The sequence below is a fragment of the Scyliorhinus canicula genome, chromosome 9 (genome assembly GCF_902713615.1).
Source record: "Scyliorhinus canicula chromosome 9, sScyCan1.1, whole genome shotgun sequence".
Taxonomy (NCBI): domain Eukaryota; kingdom Metazoa; phylum Chordata; class Chondrichthyes; order Carcharhiniformes; family Scyliorhinidae; genus Scyliorhinus; species Scyliorhinus canicula.
Genome location: NC_052154.1, coordinates 132742028 through 132754159, shown reverse-complemented (window position 1 = coordinate 132754159; position 12132 = coordinate 132742028). Strand labels below are relative to the sequence as shown.

General features: G+C 47.3%; 1 protein-coding gene across 8 annotated transcripts in view; it reads right to left on the bottom strand.

Annotated features, from left to right (window-relative positions):
• The window catches only part of LOC119971711 (guanine nucleotide exchange factor for Rab-3A-like), a 106971-nt gene that overhangs the window by 35233 nt on the left and 59606 nt on the right, over window positions 1–12132 (bottom strand). For all 8 annotated transcript variants that reach the window (XM_038807641.1, XM_038807638.1, XM_038807642.1 and 5 more), the window contains 4 exons: window positions 4671–4935; window positions 3382–3477; window positions 2357–2434; window positions 60–275 (listed from right to left, as the gene is read on the bottom strand). In XM_038807641.1, coding sequence (XP_038663569.1) covers window positions 60–275; window positions 2357–2434; window positions 3382–3477; window positions 4671–4935 — 655 coding nt within the window. The remainder of the gene's footprint in view (window positions 1–59; window positions 276–2356; window positions 2435–3381; window positions 3478–4670; window positions 4936–12132) is intronic.

Below are 12132 nucleotides of genomic sequence, written 5' to 3'. Positions count from 1 at the left end.
GATAAGCGAGGCAGACGGACGCAGATTGACGAGGCACCCAGACCCATTTTCACACTCACCTCCCTGCCGTCCTTGCAGATTGGCTGTAACTGGGTATTCGGAGTTGCTGCCGTGACCATAGCACTGCTCAAGCTTTTGTTACGACTGTGGCCTTTCTTAAAGACAGCTTTTGAGGGACTCTGGAGCTGTGGGTGCAGCTCCCTATTGGGAGAGGATGGTGTTGATGTAATCACAAGGGTCTTCAGGGCAGTGACCTCGGCCAGTAGCACATCGATCTAAAATGGGACAGAGCAAGAGGAGGCAGAGTAATCAACACAGTACCTACCATCAACAATATTCCCAGGCAATGGCTAAAAACAGCAGATTCTTTTCTGTGAATTTCCTGCTTAAACAAGAGGAGGGATGTAAATGCTGCGGAATGGAACATCTATCTCAGATAACCAAATTTAGTTTTTGAACATTATTGAATCTGCTCTCGCCACCTTTTCAGGCAGCACATTCCAGATCAGAATAACCTCGCTGTCCAAACATGGCTTTCCCCTTGCTGCCTTTGGCAGTTACCTTCAAATCTGTCGACTCTGGTTACCGAGTCTTCTGCCACTGGAAACGGTTTCCTGTGCTTTGCCCAAAACTTTCCGAATTGTGAATACCCTCGTCAAATCTCCTCAAGTCTTCTTCACTGAAGAAAATTTCTCCACATAAATAAATCCCTGGTGCCATTTTAAACACACTTTTCTCTCCACATCTGTCCCAGAATATTGAGCCATGAGCCAACTGGTCTTTCATAAGGTTTAAGCACAGCTCGATTGCTTTTTATATTCTACACTTCTATTTATAGACACATTAAATCTTGATCGTTTTACAAAAGAAAAACAGCCTTCGAAACTTTGCCTGCCCACCTGCAATATTGTGTGCATCCATCCCCCAGGTTTCCATGTTGCTGCACCAAATTTAAAATTGTACCTGAATTTTGTATGGTCCTAACAAAAGGAATCACTTCACACTGCACCCTTTATTCATTTCCATCTGCCATGTGCCTGCTCATTTCACTGGTTTGTTAACATCCTCCTGGAGTCTGTTACTATTCCTCTCACCACCTGCTGCATTTCCATGTTCCATCTGTGATCTTTGAAACTAGGTTTACCCAAATCCAGGTCATTAATATTCCAACGGCCACGCTGCATTGGAAAAGCAACTCGTCGCAGCGCAGCCGATGAAAGCCAGGAGACCCCGCTCCAGGGATCTACCCGCCTCGCAAGATCCCACGTCATTTCACGAGATATTGTGATGTAAATCCTGCCCATTGTGGGCAGATTCACTTTTGGCAAATGTGCATATTAGAGCAAGGCAGTTAACCTCACTATGTGCAGATTCCCGAGTTACCCGAGGTTTGGGATTCATCCCCTTCTCCTCGGGCGAACGCCATTCAGCACTAATCCCCACAAACAGGGACCAGACGGAACGACACTCGTGGGGGTCTCCAAGGGGATCGGAAGCCCCCAGCTGCATGCCTTTGGGAAGGATGGTGCCCTGGCACTGCTGGTGATACCTGGGCACTGCCATCTGGGATCCATGGCAGTGCCACCTGCTGCCAGTCTGGCACTGCCAAGGTGGTACTGCCAGCTGGCATGGGCACTGCCAGGGTGCCAGGTTGGCACTGCCAAGGCACCAAGCTGGCAATTTTGCACACGCGATCGGGCCGGGGACCCTCCCGTAGCGCATTCGGGGATCATTTTAGGGGCCTCCGAGATCGGGACACTAACACTGGGGAGTTCTGGCGAGTCGGGCTCTCCACTGTATAAAATGGGGACATGTGCAGCCTCAGGCGCATTGCGTTGAATAGCCATGTGTTTGTCGGCACTGCAAACATGCGACTAAATGCATTCGTTAGAGGACCTTGATCCTTTTTGGGAGAATCGCGCTTTTTGTTTTTAATGCAGTGATCCCAACAGTAACACTAAAGGGACACCATAATTAACCAGTCTGAAAAACAAGTATTCACTATGTCTCTCTTTCCCAGAGCCAATCTCTCCAAAACGTCTACAAGGAAGTGGAGTTTGAGAGGTCCAGCAAACACTGCAATGGACCCGGACACTTTCTGATCGTACTCAGCAGCACTTCAGGAGTTACATTAATTACACCTTTTAACAAATGTATGGACATGTGAAGGAGACACATCTCCTGCACAGTGACCCATGAGTCAGCAACTGAAATCAGGCACAGCCCTTCCTGGAGAAGAAGTAAAGATTGCCACAGCTTGCAGCTTACATACTGCCAATCCTACGAGACATCTGCCACATCAGTGAAATGTACAGGGCACACAAGCCTGACCACACCATGGGAAGTGGTTACCTACCTTCCCTTCTGCTTCCTTGAGTTGCTTCTCAGCCGTGGCCTGTTTAGTATTTGCTTCCCGCACCATCTTATGTGCTTCCTGTGCATAAAGAAAAGGAACGAGGGTGTCAGGGAACAGTGAAGAGCAGAGAGCAGAGAGCGAGAGCAACAATTATTGATCGCATGATTCAGGAGCACTGCCAATGTTGATTACTGGAGTGACCCCAAAATATCAGGGCAGCACGGTAGCATTGGGGCCGCACGGTAGCATGGTGGTTAGCATCAATGCTTCACAGCTCCAGGGTCCCAGGTTCGATTCCCGGCTGGGTCACTGTCTGTGTGGAGTCTGCACGTCCTCCCCGTGTGTGCGTGGGTTTCCTCCGGGTGCTCCGGTTTCCTCCCACAGTCCAAAGATGTGCGGGTTAGGTGGATTGGCCATGCTAAATTGCCCGTAGTGTCCTAGTAGTAAGGTTAAGGGGGAGAGTTGTTGGGTTGCGGGTGTGGGGTGGATGCGTGGATTTGAGTGGGGTGATCATTGCTCGGCACAACATCGAGGGCCGAAGGGCCTGTTCTGTGCTGTTCTATGTTCTATGTTCTATCGTCCTACAGTGCCATTTCATCAGTTTATAGTTTTTGTAGGGAGGAGGTGGGTGGCACGGTAGCACAGTGGGTAGCACTGTTGCTTCACAGCTTCAGGGTCCCAGGTTCGATTCCCAGCTTGGGTCACTGTGTGTGGAGTATGCACGTTCTCAGCGTCCGCGTGGGTTTCCTCCAGGCGCTCCCGAAAGACGTGCCGTTAGGTAATTTGGACATTGAATTCTCCCTCAGGTGTACCCGAACAGGCTCCGGAGTGTGGAGACGAGGGGATTTTCACAGTAACGTCATTGCAGTGTTAATGTAAGCCTACTTGTGACAATAAAAGATTATTATTATGTACACTACAGTCAACCTCAGGTCACTGAACCCAAAACTCCCTCAGGCATCAACCAACCGGCAATCAGGTGAAGACTGTCCAACTAAAATACCAGCTTTGGGAATTGGCAGTACCTCAAAGAGACTTGCCGTCAGCTCCTCCAATTCCTGCTCCAATTGCTCCCGCACCTTAGACAGTTTCTCGCATTCTTCATCCTTCAGCTTCAGCTCCTGAACAGGGAACAAACAAGGACATGTCACACCAGTGGCTGCATTGTCCAGCACACTCCTCAGAGCTGGTTCCAGACTCTAAACCTATCCTGTACCAAGTTAGGATAACACACCCAGCGTGCAAGCAGACAGACCATAATTCTTCTCCATACCAATGGTGCACCAAATCACTGTCCGGATACACTGGTCAGTAAATATTTGCACATGTGGACATCAGGTGAGGGCAGGAATAGCTTCAGCCAGAATGGGAGTGGTCAGAAATTAACGTCTAAACTCATGGTGAAGAATGAACTGTGAACTGTGGCAACTTCACAAACTGAGACAGAAGGGAGGAAATTTTATTTTAAGAACGACGACATAAAAAGAACACAGTAAGCGTCCTTATATTGCACATGTGGATCACTTGAGCCGATGCTTAAATGAGATGATGCACAATAGGCCCGAGGGGTTATACAGGTTGAAAATCCCTTATCTGAAATGGGGCAGAGTGTGTCGGATTTCGGAATATACTGCGCATGTGCAGAATGTTGGGAACTGTGCATGTGCAACACGCTCAAAAAAAAAAGTGCAGATTTCAGATAAGGGATGCTCAGCCTGTACTGTGAAACACATTCTATTGCATTCTGCTCAAGATGAAGTTGTACTTAAACTGGACAGTTACAAAGTCAAATTCCTGGAAATGGACATTTCACGAGCTCAAAGGCTAACTGCTGATCTTAATAAGTTTTATCCATTGATTAATAGCTGTTATTTAACACTCAGATTTTTTCCCCTCAAGGTCATCAGTCTAGAAAAAATCAAGAGGACTGTTTTTCAAGGTGATCGTTGATTGGTTTTTCTAGTTGTGAGCAGTTGCTCGTGTTAAATGTAATATTTGGGTAACACCTTCAAAATCAGATGGATTGGTCTAAACTTTTCTACCTGCAGTGTCAGGTATCTGAAGTATAGGATTTATCCACCACTTTCAGTTTGAATCATTATATGCGCAAGAATGGTGTGATAACAATTCCTTTCTCACAATCAATAACCATATTGGACGTTAAACTCGGAACTCCATCACTCCCCCTTTATTCCAGTTGGTACCACACTTTTCCCATCTTGCATCTCCATCCACAATAATCTGATTAAGTCAGTCCAGTACAAACAGAAGAAGTTCAGTTTTAAAAATCACACTCTGGGCTGTGCCTTCTTACCCTCTGCGCCTTTGCCAGCTCTTCCTTTAGCCGCTCGGATCCTTTCTCCCGTATTTCCACGGAGGAACTCCGTAGCCGGGACAGGTGGTAGGCATTGCGAAGCATCTCCTCGCTCATGGGCTCGGAGTTTTTCTGCTGAGCATGTGTGCTGTGCGCTGTGAGATGCTCAGACCCAACTTCATCATCCACGGGCATCGTCTCCTTCCAGGTACCGAGCACCCGGTTACTGGCAAAACACTGGTTCCCAGGTGCCGGCTTCTGTTCCCTGAGAGAAAGACAAATAGGAATTCAGCTGATCTCACCAGGCCATTGGATCAGGTCCACTCCAGACTAAACAATACAGCACTGTGTCCATCCTTATCCAGGTACAGAAACTAGAACAGGCAAGATGGGGGACAAGAGAGGAAAATAAAAGGAAATGTGTGTGAAGAAGGGTGACAAGGGTGGAGGGAAGAGTGCACAATAAAGTGGAATAAATAGACCATGAAACTAAGGTAAAGATCAAAATAAAAATCGAAATTCGTGCAAGGAAACAAGGGGAAAATAAAGTTTGAAAGAGTAGCAGAAAAGGTAAAAGGTAATTGAGAGAGAGAAGGGAAAAAAGAAAATGAACAAATTCGACCTAAAAAAAAGTTGAGGGGTGGGGGAAGAGAAGAGGAGGTGTGGGCCTACACATCAACACTGCAAACCCAAAGAAAGACAAATCAGAGCAGTGAAGGAGGTAACATTGGTTGCAGCCTGTGGCAGGTTACTGGAACTCCGAATAAACTCTCCTCCAAAAGTGGAAGTTCCCGTGATAAACACTAGATGGCGAGCACAGCGCATCAATCCTATGTTTTTATTGAGATTTGGGTTTACAGAGCAGATAAAGAAATATGAACAAACATTAGGAGACAAAACAAAAGCAAGAGGAAAGCAAAAGAAAAATAAGCAAAACTAGAACTATTTACACCTATTTCTTCTTGCAGTGACAGTTGTGGTCCCCAGCATTTTGCTTGCCACCGGTTTTCTTTGTCTCTTCCTCTCCTCTCTCTCTTTCCCTCCCCCCCCCCCCCCCCCCGTTCTCTTGTTGGGCTTGGTTCAGTTGCAAGTTTACAATTCGGTCTACAATTCCCACTGCCTCAGAAAGGCAGCGAGCATAATTAAGGAACCCACGCACCCCGGACATCCACCTTCTTCTCTTCCACCTTCTTCCTTCAGGAAAAAAGATACCGAGGTCACGTACCAACCAACTCTTTCCCTACTGCCATCAGACTTTTGAATGGACCTACCTCGTATTAAGTTGATCTTTTCTCTACACCTTCCTATAACTGTAACATTATATTCTGCAGTCTCCCCTTCCTTCCCTATATACTGTATGCATTGTTTGTAGAGCATGCAAGAAACGACTTTTCACTGTATAGTAATACATGTGACAATAATAAATCAAATCAAATGTTTCCCTGCCTGCCACCCCCCAATCTTCCTCACTGGTGTTGTGGCTACACCTTCCTTTTCTTTGGCTTCTTAGTTATTGGCTGCGAACAGGTCGTGGAACAACCGAGTGAATGGCTCCCACATTTTGTGGAAGCCTTCTTCCGACCCTCGGAAAGCGAATTTAATTTTGTCCATTTGGAGAAATTCCGATAGGTCGGACAGCCAGTCTGCAGCTTTGGGTGGTGCTGCTGACCGAGCAGGATTCTCCAGCGGGTCATTATGGAGTCAAAGGCAAGGATGTCGAACTCCTCCCCATGAAGAGATATGGCTGTTCTGATACAGGCTCCATCCTCATCCCCACCACTTTGGACATAGTACCCAGCAAATCTGGGGCAAGACCAGAACCTGTGGGCGTGGTTGGTCGGACCTCCTTGGCACCGTTCACATCTGTCCTCCACCTCCGGAAGAACCTGCTCATTCAGGTTGTGGTTAAGTGGGCTCTGTACTAGGTTTAGCTGTATTGGGCTTAGCCTTGCGCATGTGGAGGTGGAGCTGATCCTATGCAGTGCTTAGCTAGAGTCCCCACCCTATTCGAACGCCAAGTCCTCTTCCTATTTCTCCTGTGTCTCATCCAGTTGGGTGTTGGCCCCCCCATAGCAGTCGTCTATACATGTCACAACAGTTCCCTTTCCCCAAGATGTCCAAGTCCAGCAGGTCCTCCAGCAGTGATTATTGCGGTGGTTGTGGGAACGTCCTGGTTTCTCTTCGTTGGAAACTTTTGATTTGTAGATACCAGAGTAGAGTGTGATTTGGATCCCCAGGTTAGCGGAATTTGTGTCGGGCCTGTTTAAACGGCAGCCCATCCAGCCCTGCCCCTTGTGGGTTCACCGGGAAGGGGTCTGGGGGTTAATGCCCAATGCTGTTCTCTTCCGAAGACACCAACTCCTGCTGGGGTATAATTCCAGTAACTATCATCCTGATGATCGCTCAGTGACCCAGCCATTCTTCTCATCTGCACTGACAGACTGTGCAAGCCACCCACCACAGGCTATGATTCAAGTAAGTGTTCTCTTTCCCTCCCACCCACCCTCCTCCACACATCACACTATCATGGAGATGGCACTCCATATTCCTAAACCTTTATGTAATCATATCCAATCAAGAGATTACCAAACAAAGATTAGATGACTCATGTATGATGTAAATACTCAAGTCAATTTAAACATGAATGAAGAGAAAGGTTAGTGAATTAAACGTGTTACTTTCAAAACCTTATCAACCTTTCCTCCTCCCTCAGTCAGTGCTACGTGGTAATCCTGGTAGAGCCGTGTTCACTTCTTCCCCAGGACTTCCCAAGTTGGTGAATTTTTTAACTGCCCTCTGTCTACAATCCGCAGGCTTATCAACACACCATTATTTCTTCATTCAGTCAGTCAGTCCTTTTTTCGCTCCTACTCCTTCTGAGTGCTGTGGAGGTTTCTTCTCCGCTTTTTAAACAATATAATTGGCGGGGGGGGGGGGGGGGGGGGGGGGGGGGGGGGGGGGGGAAGAGAGAAACCACAAGAATGGGAAAATATCTACAGCGATGGGAGTCTGTTCCTTGAGCAGCTGCACCATGCAGATCACAAGATGGCTGAAGGATGGGGCAGGCCAACGTGTGTGACATGAGAGTGTGTGTGTGTGAGACATGAGAGTGTGTGTGTGTGTGTGTGAGAGACATGAGAGTGTGTGTGTGTGTGTGAGTGACATGAGAGTGTGTGTGTGTGTGTGTGTGTGAGTGACATGAGAGTGTGTGTGTGTGTGTGTGAGTGACATGAGAGTGTGTGTGTGTGTGTGTGAGTGACATGAGAGTGTGTGTGTGTGTGTGTGTGAGTGACATGAGAGTGTGTGTGTGTGTGTGTGTGTGAGTGACATGAGAGTGTGTGTGTGTGTGTGTGTGTGAGTGACATGAGAGTGTGTGTGTGTGAGTGACATGAGAGTGTGTGTGTGTGTGTGTGTGTGTGACATGAGAGTGTGTGTGTGTGTGACATGAGAGTGTGTGTGTGTGTGTGTGAGACATGAGAGTGTGTGTGTGTGTGTGTGTGTGAGACATGAGAGTGTGTGTGTGTGTGTGAGTGACATGAGAGTGTGTGTGTGTGTGTGAGTGACATGAGAGTGTGTGTGTGTGTGTGTGTGAGTGACATGAGAGTGTGTGTGTGTGTGTGTGTGTGTGTGAGTGACATGAGAGTGTGTGTGTGTGTGTGTGAGTGACATGAGAGTGTGTGTGTGTGTGTGTGTGTGAGTGACATGAGAGTGTGTGTGTGTGTGTGTGTGAGTGACATGAGAGTGTGTGTGTGTGTGTGTGTGTGAGTGACATGAGAGTGTGTGTGTGTGTGTGTGTGTGAGTGACATGAGAGTGTGTGTGTGTGTGTGTGAGTGACATGAGAGTGTGTGTGTGTGTGTGTGTGTGAGTGACATGAGAGTGTGTGTGTGTGTGTGTGTGAGTGACATGAGAGTGTGTGTGTGTGTGTGTGAGTGACATGAGAGTGTGTGTGTGTGTGTGTGAGTGACATGAGAGTGTGTGTGTGTGTGTGTGTGTGACATGAGAGTGTGTGTGTGTGTGTGTGACATGAGAGTGTGTGTGTGTGTGTGTGTGTGTGACATGAGAGTGTGTGTGTGTGTGTGTGTGTGAGTGACATGAGAGTGTGTGTGTGTGTGTGTGTGTGTGTGTGTGTGTGTGTGAGTGACATGAGAGTGTGTGTGTGTGAGTGACATGAGAGTGTGTGTGTGTGTGTGTGTGTGTGACATGAGAGTGTGTGTGTGTGTGACATGAGAGTGTGTGTGTGTGTGTGTGTGTGAGACATGAGAGTGTGTGTGTGTGTGTGTGTGTGTGTGTGAGACATGAGAGTGTGTGTGTGTGTGTGAGTGACATGAGAGTGTGTGTGTGTGTGAGTGACATGAGAGTGTGTGTGTGTGTGTGAGTGACATGAGAGTGTGTGTGTGTGTGTGTGTGAGTGACATGAGAGTGTGTGTGTGTGTGTGTGTGTGTGTGTGTGAGTGACATGAGAGTGTGTGTGTGTGTGTGTGTGTGTGACATGAGTGTGTGTGTGTGTGTGTGTGTGAGTGACATGAGAGTGTGTGTGTGTGTGTGTGAGTGACATGAGAGTGTGTGTGTGTGTGTGTGAGTGACATGAGAGTGTGTGTGTGTGTGTGTGTGTGACATGAGAGTGTGTGTGTGTGTGTGTGACATGAGAGTGTGTGTGTGTGTGTGTGTGTGTGTGTGACATGAGAGTGTGTGTGTGTGTGTGTGACATGAGAGTGTGTGTGTGTGTGTGTGACATGAGAGTGTGTGTGTGTGACATGAGAGTGTGTGTGTGTGACATGAGAGTGTGTGTGTGTGTGTGTGACATGAGAGTGTGTGTGTGTGTGTGTGACATGAGAGTGTGTGTGTGTGACATGAGAGTGTGTGTGTGTGTGACATGAGAGTGTGTGTGTGTGACATGAGAGTGTGTGTGTGTGTGTGACATGAGAGTGTGTGTGTGTGACATGAGAGTGTGTGTGAGTGTGAGTGACGTGCGAGCGTGTATGAAAGGCATGGTGTTGGTGTGAATCTACAGACTGTAGAAGAGAACTCCTCCTGTATATTACCTGTTGACCCTCACTGTTCATTACCCAAGCAGAGACACGTGATAAATGCTCCCTGAGCAACATACAGGCTGGACACGGTGTCCAGGGATCGGAACAGCAGAAGTCAGTGCTTTCAGGAGAGGACGGGAGAAAGCTGGCCAGATAAAAATCCACACACGGACCAGAGTTTCCAGCCACCCCTTGAGCTGTGACCCACAGGAATGTAATCACCAGAGTCATAGTGAAGAATGAACGCAGGGATCACTCCATTCCCCAGGCATCGGAGCTGGGATGACTGCCAGTGGCAATATCAACAGATCCCAGTCCCCTGGAACTACAGCAGTGCTGATGGCTCAGGCCTCTGGGATTGCTTTATATTCAGGCTAATAATGTCTTATTCAGCTCTCACAGAGACACACTGTTATACAGGCCACAGAACAGTACATTATACAGTTCATCTGCCAGAGAGACATACCTAAATAGAGCTCTTGTGTACTCTCACTCTGGATTAGTTGGTCTCAGTCAGGGAGGTTTTGGGACTTCACATTTGTTCTGGGTAGTCAGCCATTTTCCTGCTGATTACATTGCTGATTTAAATTGCACATTTTAACGCTAAGTGAAAATGGGATCAGGCAAAAACCCTTTCAGAGCTGCAATTCAGCTGCCCACTGGTGCTTACAGGCCCGATAGACCAGCTGCAAAGGAAGGGGGAAAACATTTGAGAGAGATGAAATACACCAAAGCCAAATCCAGGGGGAGCTTTTCATGTTAATAAGTTAAATGGCTGCTTTATGTTGCAAGTAATGCGAGCAATTTAACACATACGAATAGCATGTGACTGGAAGCAACATCATTGCAACCAGCTGTATCGGAGCACTGATCTGATCCTTTCTGACACACACACACACAATTAGTTAGCCAAAAGTACAAACCGGGAGCAGCCAACAACCTGCAGCATCGCCATATAGACCGGGCTGGAGAAGAAAAAAAGCTGGACAAGACTAAAAACAAAGGGCTGCTGACAACTCACAAATAGCCCTCAAGAGAAAGTACAACACTACGGGTATATCCAACCCATCGCTGCCACTGCAGGGAAAAGGGACAGTGCAACAGAAAAAAACAACAAACAGGGAGCCCAACAAGAAACTTGCTAGATTTGCATTCTAGGGTCTGCTGTCCTGCTCCCCACGATATTCCGGGCATGTCCAGCATTTGGAAACTTCCCCAATTTTGTCACACAGGAAAGAAATAACTTTTACTGAAAAAGTCAGTGATTTCAAATATATAAATAAAAGTAGCTGGACGGAGTACAGAACGTTTACAGATAGCTAACCCCTCCCAGACACAAGAGTCAAAATCTTTTACAGTAGACATCTACAATCATCCCAAGATCAGGAAGCAAAATCACTGCCACCTGTTCCAGCCACCAGCCAGGATCTAACTGATAGGCAGAGGCTAAATGGGTGAACCTTGTTCTCAAGTTCCAAGACAGACAGAAGGTAAAAGATGCCCCAAAGTACTTTACAACTTACCCTCGAGAAGCCCAAAGGATTAATTAGATTTGTGGGTACTGATTTAATCATTTAAAATGTATTTTTATTTAACATAGAACATAGAACAGTACAGCACAGAACAGGCCCTTCGGCCCTCGATGTTGTGCCGAGCCACGATCACCCTACTCAAACCCACGTATCCACCCTATACCCGTAACCCAACAACCACCCCCCCTCCCTTAACCTTACTTTTTAGGACACTACGGGCAATTTAGCATGGCCAATCCACCTAACCCGCACATCTTTGGACTGTGGGAGGAAACCGGAGCACCCGGAGGAAACCCACGCACACACGGGGAGGACGTGCAGACTCCGCACAGACAGTGAGCCAGCCGGGAATCGAACCTGGGACCCTGGAGCTGTGAAGCATTTATGCTAACCACCATGCTACCGTGCTGCCCCTATTTACTTACACATTTCCAGGAAGGGTAAATTAAATGTCAAAAATTAAATCCCAACAAGGTTTGGGTTATGGGGATAGGGTGGAAGTGAGGGCTTAAGTGGGTCAGTGCAGACTCAATGGGCCGAATGGCCTCTTTCTGCACTGTATGTTCTATGTTTGCACCATACATGAATCTCTCCTTTACTCTTTTTAGAAGTTGAAAAATCTGTTGCGCACGATGTTATACCGTCAATTCACTGTCAGACTGTGAGAACGAGTGAATACAAGGCTTTATTATCCAGGAACTTGCCTGCCAGTGTCTGCTGTACAAATGAGTGCCACCCACAGGTGGCCAGTCTATATATCGCAGTACAAGGTCATAGGTCACAGCACGAGACAGACAGTTCATACTTGGGTGAATACAGTCACCACATTCACCCCCTGTTAAAAAAAAAATCAAGTCCAGCGGGGGGGGGGGGATCATCAAATATTCAGTCTATCTGGA